Below are 25,374 nucleotides of genomic sequence, written 5' to 3' on the forward strand. Positions count from 1 at the left end.
CACCTTCCCTTCCCGCACCTTCCCGCACCTTCCCTTCCCTTCCCGCACCTTCCCTTCCCTTCCCCAACTGTTGTGGAGAATTTTCAGCCTACAGAAACAGATGTTGAAATATTGGAATTTCCCATGGGAGAGATATTCCAGTGTTTGTTCCATTTTAAACAGGGCTAGAAAATAAAACTGAGATGATACATGGTTTGTTTCTTCATAGCCATTGCAGAGGCAGGTGTTTGGAGGGTGTGCTAGACAGATGTTGCATATTGCTGCAATGACTGTAAGACCAATTACCGTTGATCTCGATTTTTTAAATCAGTTTTTAAATCTGCTTCTTGATTGACGTCAAGAACAGTCAATTACATTGTGGTTCTGTGCCATTATATGCCATATTCAGGTTTGTTTAGGCCAAACTGAGGTACTAGCTTCAAAATTTCCCCAAGATAACATCTTTTGTTTGGGAACTAGTAAATGTAACCTGATTTGAAAAACAGCCTGCAGCACTTTTGAGTATATGCCTCCCTGTCATCAGCAAGCTTAACTGGGGTTAAGCAGAGGAAAGGAATATGGCAGGAGCCAAGAAAACTTATATCATGTCCTGAGGGACTTTAAGTAAGAACACCTCTAAGTTTCTATGGCTTTTCTTGGATTCCCTTTGCTACCTTAAAACCACAGAAAGTTTCTGGACTAAAATCACATGAAGAGGGTAAAAAACAGGGGTTTTTTCTACCTAGTGCAGATATACATGGTTTCATTAACTAATGAGCTTGCCAAGCACATTAACTCAGCCCTTAAATGAGGAGGTATAGGGACCAGCAGCAAACTGTCAGGAGCTGCATCAGAATGTAAGCTGTTTAAGAACAATTAAATAAAGGAATTAATCTGAAAAACACTACTGCTCTGGCATAATTGGTTAATTAAACCACAGCAAATAAAATTATCTACCGTGAAAGAGTCCAAATAGGGGAAAAGAGGAAAGGTGAACCAAAAAACAATATTATGTTTTAGTGAGAAAAATCATTACCTCCCAAAAAAACAAACAACTTTAATCTTATATGCTTTCACTAGGCAGAGTTTGTATAGCACAAGGTCTTCACCCCACACCAATCTGAAACAGAGAACTTAAGAATTAGGAATCAAGCATCAAGAAATGCTAAATGCTTTGACTAAAAGAGGGGGGAGACTGACAAAATCACACGAAATGCTTATTGCTCCCACAAAAGCAGGAAGAGAGCAAGACTACAAGATAAGATAAAGAGCTAGAATGCACAAACAGGATGCAAGGAAAGAGGCACCATAGGATAAGGGGATTCTTTGGACCCCCAAGCTGGGAGAAATGGTATCAAAGTCTGAAAGATGGTCAAAGGATTAAAAGGAGCATGCGCAAGGAGACAAGGTGAAAAGTTCAACTGAGAGGAAGATCGCTTACTTCATCCCAAAGACACCCAGACGACCACCAGAGTGACCAACAAGGAGCAGAGCGAAGTCACAAAGACGCGTGGAGCTAATTTTAATATGAAGCAGGGACAGGCGGGGTTAGGAAGTGAATATATATTAGGCGTATTGTGTAAGCCTGGTTTGTAGAGAATAAAAAGAGAGGGGCCAGTCCAGGGTGTGCATGTGTTTGGAGGAGATATCTCCCATGCACCTCAGCGCTGAATAAATACATACATACTCTTATAACTTACTCTGTGGGTTATAGAGTCTTATTTCTGCTTATCAAACCTTTTGTTGTAAAAAATTGCAGTACTGTACCCTGAAATGGGACTGCTGCAGTCCCTCCAGTTTTGTTAATACTCTTCACAAGTGGGAATCATGCTCCCAGTGTTCATTTCATCTTTCCCTTTTGTTGGGGGTTGAGTTTCTTTCTTTTGCACTTATGGAACTTTTTCCCTTAAGTTGCTAGGAAACTAACTGTTAAGTACTTATGTGTACTTAAGAAAAACAAAAGAAGTAGCCAGACTCAGGGGAGAGGGGAGGAGATACCTAGAGATTTCGGCAGACAAAAGACAGCTGAGGAGCTGTGAGGGTTCTCATTCTTGGTTTCAGAGGACAGTCAAGATGTTATGCTGTGAGCAGAATTCAGTGTCACTGCTGTGAGTTAAGAAAATTAGAGAATTAAGATTTTAACTAAAATAGGAGTAGCTTATGAGAAAATTTGAAGTAAAAAAATAAAAAAAAAAATTAAGATAGAAGCAATGTAGGACTAAGCAATGTAGGCTTAGTTAAAGGTATGCCTACAATTGTAGCCAGCAATTGCCAAAATGAAATGAATGGTCCAAAGATATACATTAATATCATTCTGCTTGTCTTACGTTGTATTTGTAGAAGGAGACAAGAAGGATGGACTATTGTGGAAGAGAAAGGAACCGTGTCTACACCTGCAAGCAAGAGATCTGAAGTGTATCCAGAGAGAACCAGAAGAGCTGCCAAAAAGACACAGTTGAAAAGTTTAAGCCCGAAAAAAAAAAAAAGATTTCATCAAAAAGACCCCAGACACATTTCAAAAGAAGAACTGAGCATGCCCAAAGTGGTGTGGAGCTCATTACCATATGAGATGAGAGCAGGCAGAGTCAGGCAATGCATATATATGCTATGTATAGGTGTATTGTGTAATCCTATGCATATGTAATACGTTGGGGAATAAATGGAGAATAAGGGGCAGTGGGGGGGCGTACACGTCTTTGGGAGATGACTCCAGCATGCCCGGATGTAATAAACATATCTTCCCTAACTTTGAATAGTTAGAAAGTTCTTTGTGATTTTACTGCTTCAGCTGGACAGTCCTGTACAGCCTTGTCCTTTTTGTGTGTGAGCCTTTGCTCGTAACAGCAGCTGTTGGACTGAGACCTTATTAACACTGTCTCACTTAATGAGGGACCTATCCCCATCTGCTCAGGTGCCAGGGATCTTGGGCTCACCCCCCTCTGCCCTGCTTGGAGCCGGTCTGCCAGTGTCCTGGTCTGCCACTGTCCTGTTCCCACTGCTTCATTGGCACTGCTCCGAGCCTTTTCTGCACTGTAGCCCCGCATCTCCTGCCTGCCGAGGCCTCCCGCTGTTCCAACCACAGCTCAGGAGCTTCTGATACATCTTGTCATACACCCTGGGATTTTTGCTCATTCCTGCCGGCCCAGCTTGCTGTTCCCGTAAGTCCTGCTGGAACACCGGGATCGATTGCCCCAGGGGGGTTTGTGCAGCAAAGCCTCTCTCCCATCCTCTCTCCTCCCCGTGCCCGCGCCCCAGCGGCCCCTGCAAGCGCAGGGGAATCACCGCACCTGCCCGGTCCCCTGGGAGCACCAGTGCCCCTGCCGGCTGTGCCCGGAACTGCATGGAGGGGAAAGTGCCTGCAGCTGAGAGAAGGTGATCACTGGGTTCCTGCTTCTGTTAATGCTATGGTTGTTGTTTGTTTGCTTTAGGACACATACTAGTAAAGAACTGTTATTCCTATCCTCATATCTTCGCCTGAGAGCCCTTTAATTAAAAAATTATAATAATGTGGAGGGAGGAGGTTTACATTTTTTCATACCAAGGGAGGGTCCTGCCTTCCTTAGCAGACACCTGTCTTTCAAACCAAGACATCTTTGCAAAGAGTTCTTCACCTCTGGGGGCTAGTCCCCACACAGGAAAAAAAAAAAAACCCAAACAATTTAAGCTACTAGCCATACACATAGCCTTGCATGCTCAATGGGGGTCATACCCCATAGCAAATCATACAAGAGAGAGTACTTTTGCACTATTTTTTTCCTAGCAAAGAGATTGCAGCATTTCTAGTGCCACTGAGAATGCAGGAGGTTTGTCTGACACCACCCAGAGAAGACAGAGCTGTCCCTGCTGCTCTCTTCAGCCAGCAGTCTGTGACAGTGGCCAGCCTGGGCTCTGTGAGGCCTTGGGCTGGAGGAGCCAGGTTCTGAAGGTGGCTTCTGGTGGCTATTCCTTCTTCTGCCTGCTCAGGGGCTGCCATGTCATTGACTGAAACAGCAACCAGATGAGGCTGAAAGGACCCAGGGGTGGAGGAGAGAAGCAGGGATCCTCTTGGCTTTGTTGCCTGCTCAGCTTACAAGAACATTTGCCCCCTTTCAGGGCTAGAAGGGAAGAGGCACAGAGAGATAGGAGAGTTCCAAGCCAATTTCTTTTCTCTTCCCCTCTCCCACAGCTCAACCTTGGCAGCGCTATTAAATTCCTCCCCATGGCACTTCCAGGCTGTGAAACTCCACACTGCAGCAGAGAGAAGAGCAGGCATCAAGCTAGTGACACATCCTCACCCCAGAGTAACCAAGCTGAAACTCTACCTCTACTCACCCAAATTAGCCAGATTGTAGCCAAGTTCATTTGGACACTGCCAGCTGTCCCAAGCCTGTAGTTCAAGGAGCGTGGGGGCTGTGCGTCTTTCTCATTTTGCACAAGCCTTCTGGAGCAGAGGCGTTCCCCACGCTCTCAGCACCAGCAGAAGGACTGATTCATCAAGCCTGACTCTCTGAGGCAATCTGCCAGACGACAGAGCTGCTGGTGGGGTGTCTTGATGCTGTCAGCTGTCCCATATGTCTATTGGGCAGCTATTGCCTGTGCAACCACTCATAAAAATTCAGAGCACAGATATTTGCATAAGAGCCAATTCCAAAATCTAAGCCAATTAAATAAATGGATAATTAAAAAAAAAAAAAAGTATTGGGTTGAGCAAATAGCACTTTTATTTGTTTTCTTGTCAAAAGGAAATAAATTATGATACAATAAATACATTGCAACGCTTAGAAAAATGAAAAGTGATGGAAGAGGAAGGGGGGAGATGACAGATCGGCATATACAGCATGAATTCACACCTAGTGCTGGCTGTCTCAAACAGTTCATCTCTGCAAATAAACTAATCTGTAAACCAGGAGCAGCTGAACAAAAGAGGCTTAGGGCTTACCTTTCTGTCTCCAGGGATTTTCCAGCCACCCTAAAACTTGGCTGTAGCCATGTAGTGGATGGATTCTTTCCCATCCAAGGATACCAGACTATCATCTCTCTTGCCCAGCACAAGTATATCTGTCTCTGCTGTTGTGACACACAGGTGATTTTGCTTCCACTCTACAGTGCCCTCTGCCAAAGGCCAAAGCCTGTTTCCTTTTCTGGACAGTCACTTTATTGGATTTTTGAGAAATGCTCTAGGACCTAATATGATCATGCTGTGACTCTGAGGGGTTATTAGGGCTGTGACAATAGGGCAGCCTGCTGGCCAGGCTGCTTTTCCCTGCTATGAAAATCAAAACATTCAATTTTAAACATATACGATTCTCAATGGCATTACAGTTTCAAGGTTTCTTTAGATAAAAGTACTACCCTGCTATCCTCAGCTAGGGCTGGACTACCATTTTGTTTGGTCCTATTACAGATTATTATGATTTACAGGGTATATGTCTTTACTGTGATCATATTAGACTGCAAACCAAGACACATTTGGGGGAAGTGGTAGTATGACAATGAAATAACCCATACCTTGTTTTCAAAGACATCTATTACCTCATATTTTCTTTCTTTGCTACTGAAAATTTGAGCTACATTTCTCCTGTGCCCATTTAAGAACAAAAAAAGATAAATTACTTCCTTGTAGTACAAGCCTTCATTGAAAATCTACAAGTACAGCACTCAAAAAATTACATGAAGCATGAACCTGATTTCTGCCTCAAATTTTAAGTTCCTCAGCTTGTCTGAATCCTCTTCTTTCATCTTTCCCTAACCAAAGCATTAACACAAAGACACCATCAACATCCCAATTGAAGCCTCAAAATAGGTTTAAATGAGAAGCAAGTGTTGCATTCAGCTTGCACTGTATCATCTGTAAATAGACTTTTTCTCATTCTGAGTGCAAACGTTTTCCTCAGAAAACCTGCCTTTTACAGTCAACTCCAAAAATAAGCAGACTTCTAAGGGCTAAAGCTAATCAAGAATTTATAATATAATCTATTTAGTGCAGTATATTATTTTCTTTATTTATTTTATTTTTCCAGTGCTATGTCTTTTCCAGTTTTATATTTTTAAGTAATTCCTCTAGGAAAACAAGTTGTATCATTGCTATTATATGTTACGGTTAATCAGTTCCATCGTACAAAACAAGTATATTTTCTTCTGAAAACAGACTACAAGCAGAAAGCCTTGTGTGAAATAGAAAAGGTGTAATAGGAAATTCAGAGCAAGCAATTAGGTAGGTAAATCTGCAGCTATGCCAGTGAAATAAGGCACTATTAGTTCTGTTTAGAATTTTGACTTACTTTTTCCCTGCCCTCCTCTTTGTCCTGTCTCATGTATTTGATAGATAAAATAGTCCTACAGAACCAAATGAATATAATTGCTTGCACAACCCTCAAAACAATATTCACAGTCAGAGCTCAATTGTTCAGCACAGGAAAGACAGGAGAATTAGGAACCTTCTGCAGGAGGAGCAGGTACCATTTTCCAAGACCCCCCTACCAAGAATCTAAAACCACATCAGCTTTGAAAAGGGTAGAAAGGCTTTCCAATGACTTCAGATGGGAGCTGTATGGGGTGGGGTGTCAGAAATCTGTGGAGGTAGGAGCTGCCAAGGCACCCTCCTTCACCTGTCTACAGCCCGGAAGCTGCATGTGAGCAAGTAGAAGCTCAGTTAAGCAGAATGATCTCAAACTGGCAAGGCAAATTGAATAATACAGTGTTTTAGAGCACAATATGCTTTTAAGCATCTTTTTATTTGTAACTCTTGCAAAACATTTATGGGTTAAAAATAAATAATCCTCTCCTTCAAGCAGGCATTTTTCAGCCCTTACTTTACTACTTGTTCAACACACTTGAAGGTACTTTCTTAGTAATCTGAATTTGTGGTGATCCAGTTGAAATGAAGGATGAAGTGCGGGGAGGGAGGAACTTCTTGGTTACAGATTTAGAAAGACTAGGAGTAGTTGTCACACTCAGTGGTTATTGATACTTTTTCATTCTTCCTAAAAGGACCCAGATATCAGAAGATGTGACCCAAAATGAGGAAGATATTAGAGTGGATTTCTGACACCAATTAGAACTCAATGGATGAGAAGTATAGAGAAAAGGAGTGTTGGGAACTTGCTGCAGGCACTGAAGTGAAAATACAGAGATCAAGTAGAGCCTCTTGTGTGGTTAAATGTGCATTACATGCACAAATTACGGATATGTTAAAGATTTTCAGTTGGAAATCAAATTGTTGACTCACCTGAAGTTAAATAAAAAACTTATTTCAATAGTTAATTTTGGCATCAGATGTATAACTTTATTACAATAAAGGTCTGGGGACAGATATTGGCACTTAGGTTCAGAGCATCTGAGAGAGGGGATGTGGCAGATGTTATAGGCAAGAACTAACTCATTCTGAATTCCCCTCAAATGAAAATACTCAGCCTTATTGAGCTGTATTAATAATTGGTAGCAGAGATAAAACAGGTACTGCTGTTTTATGCTGAATCACAGAATTACAGAATATTCTGTATTGGAAGGGACCCACAAAGAACATCAAAGCCCAATTCCTGGCCACACACAGGACTGGCCTAAGAATCACATCACATGCCTAAGAGTGTTGTCTAAAGTGATTCTGATTTCATTTCCACCTTGTGCAGCACCCCTATATGTGGGGTGAGATGGGAATCAGGTGATTTGCCTTCATATTCAACTCCTGAGGCTGAGCTTGGGGGTAGAGCTGTTGCATACAACTTCTCCACAAGCTTCAATAAATGTTATTTGGCAGGACTTAATCTTTGAAGGAAATAAGAATGCTTCCAAGACGGCAGCAGGTGCTGTCCTATGGTGCCCTGCCCTTTTCTTCTTGGGCACTGCAGCACAGCCAGCAGCAGTGCAAGCACTTTCTCATGCACCTTCACATACATCTCACATGCTCATGTCAGGGACATATCTCCCCTAAGGATAAGGGGCCATTTAGTATTTTGTCTTTCTGTGTCAGGGATCAAGCAAGAAAATGGTCTGGGCAGCATCCACATGGTTGGGCTCTGGTCATCCTGAACTGGACTTGCTCTGAGCAATGTATTCCTCATCAGTTTCTGTACAAGCACCAAGTGGATGATAGTTTGTCACAATGATCTAAGATATTTTTAGGGACAGTACTGAGAATGTACATCTACTTTTTATTAATAAATTAATTTTAGTATATTAATTTTATATTTTAAATTTCTATTTTCCACTTCATTTTCTGGTAATACACATATTTTTTCTCATTTTCACTACATTTTCTTTTTTATTCTTTAAAGATTTCTCAAATTTCAAAGGAGGGTAGGTTGGTGGGGAAAAAAACCAAGTACAAACGAACAACCGAGCAAAAAACAGCTCCCAAAAAACCCTGTTCCTGTACTTCCCCCAGTAAAATAAATAAATAAATAAATAAATAAATAAAACCCCAAAACTAGATTAAAATGCTTTCAGCAAACACAAATAAAACTCCACTTAAAAATAAGTCCCAGAATACAGGCATCTATAAAGCAGCTTCTTCATTATGACTGATGCCTTGCAGCAAGCTTGCACTTGCTGAAGGTACTCCAGAAGCCAAAATACCCTCCTGCTGCAAACCAGTCTCAAATGATCTGAACTACCAAATGTCCATGACAAACTTCCCTCTGCACTGATCATATAAATTTTGCTTCCTTTTGGACTGTGATGTCATGTTTTTATTTCTATAGTGGCACTATCTACCTGTCAAATATAAAAGATTAATACATGCTGATTAACGTCTTCATGTGCTGTCCTCCCTCCTAGTTGTTGTTTTATTTAACTTTTAAATATGTAAATTATTTGGCGAAATCAAGGTTTGTATTCTGCATACAATGCAACTGGAATAGCTCAGTTTATATGCTGAGGCTGAGTCAGGAATTTTGCTCCAGGTGTGAGCCATAGAAGCGGGTCAGTGCCAGGCGAGGTTGGAGATGGGTAGAAGTGAAAATTGGGTAGAAGTGTGGCAAGTGTGCAAGTCTTTATTTGTCTGAACCCAGTGACCAAATCTCAAGTGAGGACAGATATTCACGTCTTTCAGAATAAATGAGTCCTCTGTCTTTTCCAAAGCTAACCAGTACTCTGTATATCTAATCTTCCTTAGAGAGAAAATTACATAAACACTCTTTGCTACAGCATCAGGCTGTTGGGGCAATTTGCCCTACCATCAACAGGATAGGGCTTCCCCTTTAGCTGGAAGATCTCCACACAACAGGCTTTCCTTGCAAGAAGGATTAGACAATGGCATCCTCTCTGATGCTCAGTGTGTCAATGCTGTTTGAGAGAACATCCTTATGTGAATTAGATATTCCTGAAGTTTGCAGCACCTCAGCCATGAAGCACTTTCTTATTGACATGCACTTGAATAGAAGAGTGCATGGGTATATTTATACCACCATGCTGTGGGAAATTCAAACTCAGTTAATTAGTTCCTCCCCAGGTTAAAGTATCCATAAGTGCAAATGCCAAAGCTATTTTTTGCTCATGAAAAGGAACTGAACAATCACCTGATTGCTAAAATGCAGCCAATATTTAGCTGAGAGGTGACAGGATAGTGGGGATCTATGTTCAGCCACCCTGTAAAGCACTTGCAGTGAAAGAAGCTGTGTAAATATAAATCATTACTATATTGCTTAGGTAATCAAATTTATGGCACCATTGTTTAAATAAACTGGAGATGTGGAGCTATTTATTCATATTTTAATGCTTGGTCTGCCTGCTACATAAAATATATATTTAAAAGTAAGCTTTCAGAAATATATGTTTTATTTTTTTTCCCCAGGGCTGAATTTATGTTAGGGAGACAATAGTGCCACAGTAATTCTTAATTTGTACATCTGTTTTAATCACTTTTAGTATGAAATAGCACAAAATAAATCAGACCTAAATCTCTCATAAATCTAATGCCAGTGTTGCACTTCAGATGCACATTTTCAAATGGCTGTATCATTGCTTTAATTCAAAACACAGCCAGAAGGCTCAGTATGACCTGCGAAGTTCTACAAAACACTTGAAGATTTATTCACTTTTGAAAAAATAGTGAATATATATATTACAGTAATGCCTACTGGCCAAAATTGAGACTTGGTCCCCCATCATGTAGGGTGCTCTATGCATGAAAAAACCACAGTCTCTCTCCCCAGATGCCCTTATTGAATTCAAGTGTTGCAATTATAGAGTTCTCCATCTTAATCATTGATGACTACCCCAGTTGCTGCAGATAACACAAGAACTTCAAAGCAAGTCTCCCTATTTATTTATTTGGGCTCCTGATTCTATAATATTTTCTAATGCGTTTATCCCTGTGAAGCAAGGTGGTACTTTCACCCAGGTTACAGATGGGAAACTGAGGCTCAAATATTTTCTTTTCAACATATTTATATTTAATTTCAACTCCTTATTCAAAATGAATTAAGCTTACAAGTGCAAAAGTTGCACTGATCTTAAGTCTGATATTTTACACATCTAAAACACTTTGGAGTCGAGACTGAGAGGAGCAGGTAAGATTTTTACGACAGAGGAGGTTTCCTAGTGTTCATTCCTTTATCCCTGAGTCCAAGGACAGACATTTCTTTTTAGACATTGGTCTTCTTCCATCCCTTTCTCTATTGGACAGTGGTTACACTTTCTGTATGTTTTTCCTTCAAATAAGGAGTGATTTTCAGTTCTGCAATTTGTAACAAGCTTCTGGTCTCGACTAGAAGTGATGGGTACAATACACATTTACTGGCATTGTTGTTGGTATTACAGAAAAGATGTAAAGAATGGAAAGACTGCAGTATTAAAAGCTACAGAGGGCAGATCCAGGACCTACTCATTAGATCAGAATCAGAAACATGCATACTGAATCCATTAAAATAGATAAAAACCTAATATGAGCTTGAGCAAAGGCCCTGAGATGGCAAATACAAGGGAAAGTCAGATGAGAAAGCAGATGAACAGTGCCTCTCCTGCTAATCTTCATTATATGGCATTGGTATAAACAAAGTCAGACTTCAGATTCTGGTACCATTTCAGCTCATTGCAAATGGGAAGCCCAGCAGAAAACATTTGCTAGAATCTCCCAAGACTGGATTTTTTATTGAGCCATTGCACCATACTTTAGTCTCCTTTTGCACCATCCTGCCAGTGGAAAATCACAGATGGCATGGAAGGGGAAATGGGACTGGTACTCTGGGTAATGATCAGGAGAGATGTTGACATCAATGGAAAGGAGAGAACTTCTGTTTTCACTCTTTCACAATGAGTACAATGTTCATGAAAAATTCTTAGCAGACAGAGTAGCAGATTTCAGTCCTTTGTGCATACATTTCTTGCTAGTGAAGCAGCATTCCTAATAGCTGAGCACAGATGATGTGTCTCAGTCCTGGAATACCATCTTAGCGTATATTAAGTGCCTATCATTTTAGCAGCTAAGCAGTATCACGTCCCATTTAGCACATACACAGCATTTTATAGAGCAGAGCATTTTAGAAATCCTTTTCCCTTAGGTTTTTCCACACACTCATTGCAGTGATATGCATCTGACCAATTAAAGCAAAACAGCTTTAGTTAATTAACTCTAAAGGAGTGAGTGGTTCCCTGACTGGAAGTTGTAAGAACTGGCTTTAATATTATGAGTACCATTGATTAACCCTCAGACACTGGACAACCACTTCATCTTTCTATGCTTCATTTTTACCCTGGTGCAAAATGTAGAGAGAAAAAAAATCTGTTTTCTTTGGTGAAGTGCTTTTGAGAGCCGTGAATGAAAAGAGCTATGCATCATCAGTGAATCATCAAAAAAGGCCTGATAGGAGATTTTTTGAAATAGCACTGTCCTCACTGAGCTTCTGAAAAACGGAGCCACAACCAAATAAAGCAGCAAAGGGCCAAAACCTCACTGAGAGGCAGAAGGGGGGACATGATAAAAATTTAGGGGTTGCCTAAAATCTTGACAGCAACTTTTTCTTCCAGACTAGGCTGGCAAGATGGCATCTTTCTTCATTTCTGCCTGTAGCACCAAGTTCTCACCCATCCATCTCCTAGGCTGCATGTCAGTTCTTTTGCATGGTTTGTTTTTTTTTACCCTGGCCATCCTCCTCCCTAGAAAACTGATATATTCAACCACTTCCAACATCTGACAGCCCCCAAAAGCTTCTCTTTCTTGTTGCAGGGATATTCCTCTTCATTGGGCAAAATTAATTTTAAAATAAACATATGATTTACACATCTTTCAGAGTGTTTTTTCAGCCTTACACTGTTTAAGATCTTAATTACTGCTGAGTTTTTGCCAAAAGCATTGCCTTGGGAAAAAAAAAATGGCAGTAGCATTTTTCTTTTATTTTATTCCTAATACTATATCATTGCTTTGTCTTATCCTTTCATTCTGCTTAACTCCACATAGTTGCAATTCCCAAAGCTAACACACTGGTCCCACTGTACATTAGCCAGAGCAAAATAAATAATTTTCACTTTCTAATTTATTTCAAGATCTTTTTATAATTGAGGAATGGAGGTGGAGAGAACTGAATTTCCTCAAATAATTCAAAAAATTTGAATAAATATCCTTTAAAAATGTGTTTTGGACTTGCTGGTCAATATTCCTGCTTTTGGCAATGAGTGAGTGAATTTGGAGTAGCTAAATTGATCACTTTATTCTTTCTGTTCTACAACTGATTCAGATGAAGGTATTATTGGCACAAAATTTTGTCCATGTCAACTAAGCATTCTGTTCTGGAGAAGCTTTAAAATCAGATTTCATTGCAGGAGGAGGATGAGGGCAAAATATCATATGAATGTTTATGACCTGTCCTTTTGACTTCCTCATGCTAAAGAAAAGCACCTTGTGGAAAAGAAGAAAATAATAAGGCTTGCTGTGGGATCTGGAGGCTGAGTACCATGACTTGATGAGTGCCTCAGCTCTCCTTGTGGGCAGCAGATGAAGAACAGAAGTAATCAAGTAATAACACCAAATCTACCATGAAAATCAGTGGCTTTGACTGTATTTTGGCCACAATTTATTTTCAAATTAGATTCAAACCCCAAATCCCATTATACCTCTATGAGATCAAATTTTTCTCCACTGCTTCAGGATGCTTATAAAGCTGTAAGAGTTCACATGCTTGGTTCTACTTTTTCATGAGATTCTGACTTCTGCTGGTAGATCATACACAACCAAAGATACAGTTCAGTTCAATGAAATCTTTGCAATAAAAAGGAAGGATAAGGTGTTTTTTTACTGCAAAAAACCAGTAGTACTGTTTTCCTGTACTGTTACTACACATTTTTAGTCCCTAAAAATTTATTACTGCTTCACTGCAACAGCAACTCCTGCTTTACATCATTAAAAGTCAGAGGAGTTGTAGAACTGGAGGATCATAAGGAACATTTAAAGTTTTCTTTTGAAATTATATCTACCTCTTCTTGCATTTAATATGGTATAAAAAATTAAATACTCCAAAGTAGTCAGCCATTACAGTTGTGTAAAACAGATGTTAGTGAAATAAGAAACGAGCTCTTTCATGTAGGTGAAAAATGTCTTGTTAGCAACCCCAAATCTTGAATCACAGAATAATTAGAGCCTGTGTTATGGGTAGACAGCACAAACTTCCTCCCACATTGCTTCCTCTCTAAGTAGTCTGTTTCAATCCCACCTACAGGAGGTGGAAAGGGAAATATCTGACTTCTAGTCTTCAAGTTTTCCTTTCTTTGTTAAGCGTACTAAGGAGACTACCAACTGTAGTACCATTTTCTCCCAAATTGAAGATTTTACTGAAAACAGCTGTTGGAAAATGAGTGAGTACTACAGAGATTTGCAATGTGTGACCTGGACAGAAAAGCAATGAACAGACCAACAGGCAAACTGGGAGAATACAAATTTATCAGATACCACTGATGCTACTGGTCACAGTGCCATCTCAGTTCAAAGTCAAAGAGTAAAAGACTTATGTTGATTTCTGCCCCCAGCCATCATCAAAGAACCAAACAAAAATGCATTTACCTGTAGATCAGGACTTCATCATCTGAGCAGTTATACTGCAGCTGATACATTTTTACCCGAGGGGCCGACTTGCTGACTGTCCACTTGACCAAAGCTGAGGTAGTGGTCACATCTGACACCAGGACAGCCCTTTCTGGTGGGCCTTTTGTTTCACCACGATTTGACTTAGTGGAGCTGGTGATGTCTGAGAGCCTGGATTTTGGTGGAGCTGTTTTGCCTGTGCCGTTGCTGAGATGAGGAAGCTGAACAATTGAGAGTTCAATTGTTGCAGTGGACTCTCCTGCAGCATTGGCTGCTATGCATGTGAATGTTCCGTAGTCCTTGGAGGTGGTGATGTGTATATCTAAGGTGCCATTGTCATAGACAGCTATCCTTGAGGAGTTTCCAATGAGACGGTCATCAGGGGCCACCCAGTGAATGATGGGAGTGGGATCCCCAATGGCTTTGCACTTCAGCGTGGCAGTTTGCCCTTCTAAAACCAGCAGCTTGTGAGTATGTTGTGTAATAAGAGGAGGCTCACAAACAAATTCCTCTTCCCGTACATACCAGAAGTACCTTCCCTTTAGACTTGGAGGAGAAGCACAAGTTTCCATATCGTCGTCTCTTTCAAGCCGCCTTAACCACAGTAGCTCACAGTTGCAATGCAGTGGATTTCCCCCAAAGCTGAGGGACAGAGGTGGTGAAAACGGTGTAACAACCAATGGAATAACTTGCGATCTGGCAAATATAGGGTCAGGGGGGAGCTTCTGAAGTCTGTTGGATGTTAGATCCAGTCTGGCCAATTTCTGAAGATCTGCAAATGTCCCCTCTGTTATATAATCTATTAGGTTGTGATCTAAACTGAGCTGATGCAAGTTTATCATTTTTCTTATAGATTCCCAGGGAATGTTTCGGAGGTTATTGTAGGAAAGGTCTAAGTCTTCCAGTGTCAGTAAAAAATCCTCAAAGGCTTCATCAGAAATGCTGCTTAGCTGGTTGTTGTTTAAAATCAAATGCTGAAGGTTAATTAAACCTCTTAAGGTATCCTCTTCAATCTCAGGCAACCTGTTGCTGTCCAGATGTAAGGACCGAAGGCTCTCCAAGTCAGTGAAAGCGTAGGGCTGTATGTAACTAATGGTGTTTCTGGACAAAGTAAGGTCAACAAGTCCAGACATATTGGCAAAGTCTTGTCGGCTGATATTGATAATAAAGTTGCCCCCAAGACGGAGTTCAACAGTCCTTCGATCTATATCCAGCGGTACAAAAAGGAGACCCTTGGAGGGACACAAAGTCCCCAGCGACTCAGACAGGTTCTGACAGACACAGTATTTAGGACAAGCATTGACTGTGAGAGCCATTCCAAACACCAGGATGCCGCAGAGCAATTTTTCCATTTTAAATCATGCAACAGTATCTGAAAGAAAGGAAAAGAGTGAAAAGGAAGATCAGCAATTATGATATAATAATTATGATTCCTTTATTTTTATGTTTTGCATAACGTCTACCCCCAAAGAGACTTTGTGTTGCCTCCTCTGAGAAGTCACACCTAAAGGCATCAGCCCTCCAAGAAAAGATGCTTATGTGCTTAAAAAAACCCCCTCCCTCCCTCCCTCCCTCCCTCCCTCCCTCCCTCCCCAGATTGCAAGGCTTATGAAATATTTCATTTGAAATAATGTCTGCTTCTCTACAAGTAGAAGCTAGAATCAGTATCTATAATAATAACTTTCTGCTGCCTAATAGTGTGCACTTTGCTTTGCGTTAAGGCGGCTGACTTTATGGAAAAAATAACTGCATTTTTGCCCTTCACCATCCTTAATGTGATTAATAACGACCATGTAATTATCTGGCCAGTTCTAGGGCAAGTCACTTGCTGACTCATAATAAAATTAATGATAGACAGCATGAGAAGCAGAAATCACATATGTAATTGTCACCTGATTTCACCCTGTGCTCAGCCAAACCATGGAAGGGGTGACAGCATCTAGCTCCAAAGAGAAGGGATCCAGGGGAAGACTGTGCTACCTTTGGCCCTTTGCAAGCTTTTGGACAACTACATGCTTTTACGCTGCAACCCCTTCTGTTGTAGTAACAGTGAATCTCTTGCCTGTATCATGGCCCTCCATTTCCCTCAGTTCTTCTTCGCACCATTATCTCCATTTTTTCCAATCTCTCACACATTTTTCCAGCTTAAACTGCAAGGACGTGTCTTTGAAGAATAAACAAAAGTCATGATTGGGCTGGCTTGGAGAGACAGTTGTGGCTGGGAAAAGCTGAAGCCCTGCTTCAGGTTTGGGAATATTTACTTACACAGGTTTGCTGACATTCTTCCCACATGTGCAGGACATAGGGAAACTTGTTTTCTTTCTGTTTCTCCCTTTCCCAGACCCTGCTATCCAACAGGGCTGAAGAATGGGTAGGTCATTCATTTCTAGCCCTCATTCTCCTTCTGAGGAAAGGGGAAAGTAGACAAAGAGATGTATTTTTCTAAGGGCTTTCCCAGGCTTTTTTTCTAGGATGTTGTGTTCCATTCCCCAAGATTCTCCCCTGGCATTAGCTACAGACACAATTCAGGTTCTCATTTTGAACATGACCATTTTGCCTCTCTTTAACCTTCAATCACCATATAAACTTACATCACTGTTTGGTATATACCATATCCCTTTTCAATCATGCAGGTGGTCATGTACTTAGCATTTTTTTTCATGTGTTTCAAGTTATTAAACTCCCAGTAAGACACACCAAACACAAAACAAAAACTTTTTTTAAGAACTCTTTAAACAGGTCTTGCTCTACCTTCTTCTGAAAGGAATGAAAACTAAGGGCCTATTTTTGGGCTCTTCCCAAAAGTTCCCAATTCATGCCCTAGGTAAGGTGGATTGGCATCTCCTCTCTAGGATATGCAAAATGAGTCAGAAAGAAGGGGCTGTAGAAATGCAAGATGGTATGAGTGTTGAAACTATGTAGAACATGTTCTTTATGGCAAGGTTCTCTGCATGGTGTGATGATGGTAATTATGTACTGTTATTACTATTCCATAGTAGAGTAGATGGATGAAGCATCTGTGTTTGCTGAGCTTTACAAACAACATGAAAGCAAGACACTTCTAGAAAGGATGGCTTGAGAAGAGTAATCTTACCTTTAATAGTAAATAAAGGGCTACTGAATGAAATGTTTGGAGATAAGCAAGTGTGTTATTGATGCAAATCTGTGACCTACATACTAAAGAACTATAAATATCCCTTACAATATTATCACTTGGTAGTTTAGTAACAGGCAATTGACTTTGTCAATCTTAATTATAAATGTATTATGCAGATTTAATTTAGTGTATTACCCTACCAGCTAAAATGATAAACAAAAAGCAGTTTAAAAGGGGGAGAAATGGATACAGTTGATTAGTAATAAGCCCTTTCATAGCTTCCTCCTCATTTAAATTCCCACCCTCTGAATATCTATTCAAAAATGTGAATGCACACTTACGACAGCCGTGTCTCCTTTAAGTGTCTCAATTCTCTAACCACATTTTTTCCAGATGCTGGTAAATATCACAGTGCTTTGGGGAAATGTTTGACTCTAAGTGTCAGAGTAAAGAGCATTCATGGGGAAAAAAAAGTAAAAATGGGGGGAGGAACAGAAGCTAATTACATCAAATAGAGACTGAAGCACCAAGAGGAGGATGTGAAGCAGGAGGGCTGAATGGCAAAGCAAACCCTGATGGGGAAACTGTCTGTGAATGTCTTGAAAGCACAACATCTGCCTGAGTGTGCCTGGACATGTGCATGAAAGTCACAGAGTGCAGCAGGTGCTTTTGCCAGCAAGAGGGCAAATTGGCAATGACCACTGTCATTCCAACTATTGAATGCACTTGAAAGTACTAATGTAAACACTGTTTGTTTACAGAGGAAATTTTTTGCCATTGTGATCATTTGCTAGCATTATTATTTCAAGCTTCTGAGCCCTGGGTTTCTCCACAATGTAATCCTGAAGTTTGCAACAAACAGGGTATAAACCCAAAGGACTTCCTATAGGGCATTGGAGACAACAGGACTCCTTAAGGAGAAAATCTGGGACTTCCATAGGGCAAATGATTTTCCTTTCTCTCTCCAGACAGACAAAGCACTTGAGCCAAAGATGAGGTAAGAATTCATAGACGGATATCATCATAGCATGGTTTGGGTTGGAAGGGACCTTAAAAATCATCTAGTTCCAACCCACCTGCCAAGGGACACCTTTCACTAGACCAGGCTGCTCAGAGCCCCATCCAGCCTGGAGCTGAGCACTTCCAGGGATGATTCCAGGTAATACTGTAATTATTGAGCCTGCACAATTATAATAATATCCTTTAAAATCTAGACCATCCCACAAAGTCATGGTAATTGCTAGTTGCCAAGGAAATGGATATATAATAAAAATTGTTTTGATTTAATCTCTGGTAATTTTCTTCTAAGACAGAAAATAAAGTGTCAAGTTTAGGGTCTGTTTTTGCTGACCAGTATGCTCACCTTGTTCACAAAATCTCTTGTTAACCGCAACACCAATAATTTTATAAGTTGCTAATGGCAGTCTTGGGATAAGCTCACCATTCTGATACACATTTTAAAGATATCAGCCTGATAAAGCATATTTCTCACAGCAAGTCAGTAAATCTGGAAGAGTTCCTGTCTCAGCCCAAGATGAAAAATAGCCCCTTTAGTTCTCTTAGAACATGGATTGGTATGAATTAATATGTGCAAGAGCCATAAACCTTGGTGTTTTGTATTCAAAATTTCCTCATAAAGATAAAAATCTGGGATTTGACATCTCATTTCAGCAATGTCTCCAAGGCATTTTTTAATTCTATATTCATGGAACTCTGCATTTAAATTCCAATAGCCTTTGCCTACCAAGCACAAGGTAACTGTCAGACAAATAATATGCAGCATAAAGGCTGGGAAAAAGAGAGAGAAATAAAAAATTTAAAAAAGGAGTGGTGGATGGGTAGTAGCTTTGATTCTACAGTTTCTAAGCACCCTGGGACCCAGCTTCCAGGGACTGTATGGGTGAGCTAAGATACCTCCCTTCAGTTTTGTAGGTGCTGTGGGAGAATTGGGCTTTCTTTCCTGACAGTTGCCCTTTTCCTTGTTCTTTATCTTCGTTTATTTCTGTTTGAAGTGAACTTATATGACTAGGAAATCTACCCTCAATGCAGAGCTTGAAGGATTGCAGTGATGGGTGAAGTTTCACACAAATTTTTTCAAGCAGTTTAATCAACAAGGCATAAAAGAGGATGGGACTGTGTCAGGACAAATTTTACTCCTTAATCTATTGCATTGTCAAAAAGCTGTGTGGAAAGGTATGTTTTGTGTTCTCCCTGATCCATGCAAGTAGTTTATGCTTCACTCACCAAGCAATTGTAATGCCCATAAGGAAAGTAAATATCTTTGCCTCTGGATCTGTCCTCAGCAGTAAATCCATGGAAGCTTAGGATTGGTGTTAGGCCACTGCTGGCTTTGTGAACACCTGTGAAACTCTTCAGGTGTTTAAAGTCAGTTTTCACCTAGCAACTTACAGGCTCAAACTCAGGATAACCAACACTGCTTTTGTTGAGCTTTTGTCTTTTTTGCTTGCCTAGGCTCCTGCATTCTTTGGGGATAAAGCTGATCTTTATCAGGTGCATACAGACAGTGCAATGGAGGATTTGCCTTGGCCTTTTAAGGAGCTGGTTTTATTGAAAAAAATTAATAGCTGTAGCATGTGAACTGCTTGCTTTCTCCAGCCACCTTTCATTTTACACACCATAAACGGGAAACATTTACAAGCACACATTTCTCCAGGTACTTGTGGCTGCCTGTACTAAGCTCCACCCATATTAATGTGACTGATACTGTTTCCACAGTAACAGAAAAAAGGGAACTCTGGGTAAAATGTAACAAATGTATTGCCCTTGATACAACCTTTTTTCTTGAATATTGCAGCCAAGGCAAGGTTGCAACTAAAAATATTTTTCACCCCTTTACTACCATGAGGTTTATTTATTTGCTTTGATTCTTTTGAGTGCTGTTCTCTTGTTTTCACATTTCCAAGCAGCTGTGAGTCCCTCCTACCTGCTCTGTGCTCCCTCGCCCTGGAAGCAGTTTTAGCTTGCTAGTATTTCGGAAGAGCTAGGCTAAAGGGGTGGATGTGCCCAAGTAAAACTGCCTCACAGAATGGTCCTAAATGTAAGAACATTTTTTGGTTAAGGTTTCAGTCTTTGCTGTTTGTAACTGGATCCAGAACAGAGCATAAAAGCATAAAAGCTGATTTCCAAGAAGGTTCAGTGTGAAGACTGATTTAATCCATTTAACAGATCCCAAGGAAATAACCAAATTCTTTCTTAGTCAGGGCTTTCTCACACAGGAAAATACTGGTCTAATTCAGTCCTTCATGGGCAAAACCTGTGTCTCTATGCATGCATTCTTGGAAAACTTTTCTTTGTTTTTCATAATGCTTTTCTGGTATTTTCCTGACACCAGTCATGTTATATCTCTTTTTAAATACTAACATAATCTAATTCCTTACCACTCCCAAGATGGAAGTAATGCATCTGTCAAAAGCCCAAATTATCAATGTAGATTTCACCTCTCCTAGTTTACTAAAGTATCTAATTTCATTCATTAAAATCAGTACTTTCCATACATCCTAAAAGAACAAATTCATATACTAATGTTTCAGCACACTTAATGTCTACAGTTAGTCACCTCTTCACACTTCAGGTTACTTAGGCCAAAAAAACCCCGTGGACATTGTAATGAAGTTTTAACATGTAACACTTAAAAGACTATAGTAACCCGAAATCTTACCCGATGAATTTCAGAATCTGTAAAAAATTTTGTTTCCATTTGATATAGTTCAACTACTAGCAAATGCTTCTTAGGTGAGCTCTTGAAAAACATGGTACAAAATTGTTCCTAGAGTCACTTCTTTGCAGTACACATGGAAAGGGCATTTTGAGCACTAATGTGTATGTGCTCACTGTCCTGGTTTCAGTTGAGATAGAGTTACTTTCTTCTTAGGAGATGAAATTCTGAGAAATATGTATGTACATATTCGTTCATATGTTTTCGTTTATCACAGTGGTATTTATCCAGGAGAAACATTTTATGTGTTTTAGCTTCTCTGCCAAAGACGTCCCTGATGGCTGGGCAGTGTGTGTGTAGTAGGCTTAGTGACCCTAGAGCACTTGGATCTACAGTGCACTTACATCCGAGTTCCTACGAAATGAAGCAAGTACTTTTAAGTAAAGAGGAAACCAGGTGTAGTTTTGTTAGATCACTCTTAACTATTACTAGCACTTTGCTGAAATGAAGTTACTGTTATAAGCAATTTGGTTTTAAGAAATGTGCAAAATTAGTCAAGATTTTGTGATTCATTCTGTGAGAAAATAAAACTTAGTGAACACATTCTGTGTACTTCCAAGCATCTGCCTGTCTGGCACTTCCCCACAATACATTTGGAACATTTTCATCACTTCAGATAAAATCTAAAGCACAGAAGCCTCAGAATTATTTACTACTCTCACTTTTCAAGAATACAGAATATAGTAAGTTTCGTGAAAACAGAGGAGAAACACTTGGTAAAAAACATTTGTACTTGTATCATTCTACCTTCACTGACTGGAAAGCACAGGCTTTAGTTGCCTGTTTTGTTGGCACAAAACAGTGCTTAGCTACCTGGATGGTTTTTGATAATGCAAAAAATCTAAATGTGCATACAGTTACTTGCAAGCATACAGAAACAAAGTGAAGACAGAGACCATTTAGAAAATCCAAGTTTACCAAACAGACACGTTTACGTGTGTTGCATCAGCAACAGGTCTATCTAGACAGTTTACTAGAGCTTTCCAGTGTAGTCACATCTGTGCCGGATAGAGATTTCCCATGACAGATACACAGGAGATGAGGAAGAGCATTTTCAACACTACTAATTATAAATGGCTTGAGCAGTAATTATAAATGGCTTGGGTTGCCTTGTTTTTTCTCTCCCACAGAACATTTGAAGTTCCATTCATTTTTGATTGTTCATTTAATGCCTGTCAATGTTTATCCTATTTTAATGCTGTGTGCCAGTCTCCATCAGATTTCATCTACAAGCTCATGAGTCAGCTAAGCTGGACCCCTCTGCTATTTTTAGACATCCAGTTCATTTATTTATCTTGGTCTTAACATAAATCCTACATTTTGCTTTATCAGCACAGTAGAGAAGTTACCAGTTGTTCTGTTTCTTGCTCATTTTGAGCAAACACATTAGCTGCAAAGGTGCTGAGAAGCAGCTCTCTCAGAGGTATTGCATGTGACACGAATCATAAATGTCCATCAACAAACCCTACTGCTTTCTGCAACTATAACTGAAGGCCTCTTCTTTTGGTCTGAATCCAAATTCCCCTTGGCTCTGAGCCATAACAGAAAATCCTCAGGTAACTCTTTAGCTTACTTTAATTCTCACAGAAGTCTTTATGCATTATTATTTCCTTACACATCAAAGGAAGAGCAGGATAATTAGAATTGGGATTCTCTTCTTTATCTGGGATTGTTACTTTTTTACTTTTTAATATTTATATATATTTATATAATTGACCCTTCATTTGGTCCTAGAAACAAAGTATGTCCAATATTCCATAGGAACTATTCTTTATTGGAGTGCAGACTGCAGTTTGTCTTTCATGTATAACCTACATGCAAAGCGGCGGTAGGAAATCCGAGGCATACAAAATTCAAGATCTTTTTCTGTTTTTTTTCTCATAGATATAATTGGGCATGCAAAGTGATATACAAAGATCTGGAAATCCTTTGAAACATAAGCAGGGCAAATTTGAAGTCCACATTTAAAAAAACAAAAACAAAACACCAAAACAATCATTTTTGCTGAATGCCCCAGGATTCCTAAAGATGTTAGCATGGGCATTTGATTGCAGAGGTCCTCTGTTACAGGTGGACCCCAGTGGCTTTTCTCTGTGGTTGGCTCACAGTTCAGTGAGAAATTAGCAGAGTTCTGAGAAGGAAACATGAGAACCCTGCTATGCCATTGTATGACATAACACGTGCCTCCACATTCTCTGGGCTCTTCCAGCATGCTGAAAAACTTTCTACTGCACCTTCTTGCTTTTCACTTTGGATGGGACTAGATCTGTCCATTAAATTTCTCTTTCTAGCACTTATCCCTTTTTGGTTCACATGCAGGAGGATAATTTCTAGTTTCTCTGGAGGACTTAACATTCCCATTATTTCTACCATAAGAAAAGCAGCTTTTCAAAATTGTTGACTTTGTTGCATCTGGTTACGCAGTTACCTATTTCCAAACAGCTGTAAATGGATGGGAAAAAGAAAGGAGGACTTTTGGTAGAAATACCAGTTCTTTCACATCAGACTTTTAATGCAGTTTAAAGAAGAGACAGCCTAGTTTTAAGAGGTGAGTAAGATGAAACACAATCTGCCTCAAATGTTTTGCCCAAGATAATTCACCAAGTTCTATGGGGAATAAAACAGAGAGTACAATAGAACTGATAAAGGAGCCTGGTATCTTAGGTCTGATCAAGCAGAAACTATGGGAGAGACAGACATGTCTTCTTGGGCAAAAAGTGACCAAGAAACATGTTGCGAAACTCTGTGATAAGATGTCACCAGGTGAAGTGATATCATGTAGAATGTGTGCCCAATAATAAATAGTTAGCACAAGTAGAACCCTATATAAGTGCCATACAAATAATACCCTATATAAACGCCTCGTATATGCAATAAAATGGACTTCTGATCTCAACTTGGATATCCCCATCTCTCCCCAGACAATAAAGTTCCGCACAGAAAACCCAACTCTCATACCTTCTCTTTGCATAGTGATGTTTCCACATGTAATGCATATCACTGTAAATTTTTTTAACCCAAATCTAGTGTCATGGACAGTGTTTACATAATTACATAATTACATTTAAAGGAGAGACGCGTTGCTTGTTGCTGGGGAAGAAATCTTGCTTTAACATTTACATTGACTCCTGGATTACTTCATCCTGTCTTGCTATATATGTAACCTTGGATGAGTTTCAATTAACTTCTCTTTCTCCTCTGTAAGGTAATTGTAAGTACTGACTTCTGCTAATCAGTTGTTTGCAAGGTATCTGGAAACTGTGTGTGCATGAAAGAACAGTTTATGGGGAAGTCTGTTGTCATGACACAGGAGATTGCGGATAAGAGACATATTGTACAGCCTTTTCTCTAGCTCAATCATTGGTTCTTCGTCACTCCAAGACTGACAGTCAGCAGAAGGCAGAGGTAGTGTATGTCTGTGTATGGCTGAAGTGTCTTTGTCCCCAGTGCCCCATTTGCTTCCCTGAGTGCCTGCAGAACAGAAGCCTCTGAAAGACACTTTACCTCCTTTCCTGACATCTCACATTCTTCTCCAATGGCTTAACCACAGCTTAAAGGCTCAGTCATCAGCAGGAAGTTCACATATAGAGGAACAGGTTTCAAAATTTCCTGACTACAAAGAAACCTTGAGTAGTTAAAATGAGTACACCAAGAAACAGCACCAGGCAAGCAAATAGAAAGGAAATAAAAAGCATCCCTAACCCATTACTTTATAAATAACAACAGTACAAATCCTTAATGATATTTCAGTCATGCTAATGAGACTGAAAGCTTTTGGCCTTTCCAAAAGGCAACAGAGCTGATGAAGGGTCTGGAGCACAAGTGTCTTGACACAAGGAGTGGCTGAGAGACATGGGGTTGTTTCACCTGGAAAAAAGGAGGCTCAGGGGGAACCTTATTGTTCTCTAAAACTACCTAAAAGGAGGTTGTAGGCGGGTGAGAGATGATCTCATCTCTCAGGTATCAAGCAGTACAAGAGGAAATGGCGTCAATTTATACTAGAATGGGTTTAGATTGAATATAAGAAAAATCTCTTCATCAAAAGGTTTATCAAGCACTGGAACATGTTGCCCAGGGAAATGGTTAAGTCACCATCCCTTAAAGTATTTAAAAGACCAGTGGATGTGTCACTTATAGACATGATTTAGTGGTTGGACTCTGATCTTAAATTCCTTTTCCAGTCTAAACAATTTTATGATTCCATGAGTGTGCTGTTTGATTGAATCATAGAATGGTTTGGGCTGGAAGATGTCATCTAGTTGTAGCCCCCCTTCAGGGACACCTTTCACTAGACATGGTTGCTCAAACCACCAACAAACTTGGTGTTGAACACTTCCTGGGATCGGGCATCCATAACTTATCTGGGAAACCTGTTCCAGTATCTCACCACCCTCACAGTAAAGAGCTTTATCCTAACACCCAATCTAAATCTACTATCTTTCAGTTGAAGCCATTCCCCCTTGTCTTGTTACTACAGTTCCTGAGGAAGAGTCCCTCTCTGGCTTCCCTATGGGTCCCCTTCAGATACTGGAAGGTTCCTGTGAGATCTCAGTGCAACTCTTTCCTCTCCAG

The 25,374-nt window shown here is 40.0% G+C and overlaps 1 protein-coding gene across 2 annotated transcripts in view; it reads right to left on the reverse strand.

Moving 5' to 3' along the window:
- Nucleotides 1-25,374, reverse strand: part of LOC107201109 (leucine-rich repeat and fibronectin type-III domain-containing protein 2) — a 175,247-nt gene that overhangs the window by 36,917 nt on the left and 112,956 nt on the right. For both annotated transcript variants that reach the window (XM_015620304.3, XM_033512555.1), the window contains exon 3: nucleotides 13,949-15,341. In XM_015620304.3, the coding sequence (XP_015475790.1) occupies nucleotides 13,949-15,321 (1,373 nt within the window). In that variant the 5' untranslated portion in view covers nucleotides 15,322-15,341. The remainder of the gene's footprint in view (nucleotides 1-13,948; nucleotides 15,342-25,374) is intronic.

Source organism: Parus major, chromosome 3, assembly GCF_001522545.3.
Source record: "Parus major isolate Abel chromosome 3, Parus_major1.1, whole genome shotgun sequence".
NCBI classification, from domain to species: domain Eukaryota; kingdom Metazoa; phylum Chordata; class Aves; order Passeriformes; family Paridae; genus Parus; species Parus major.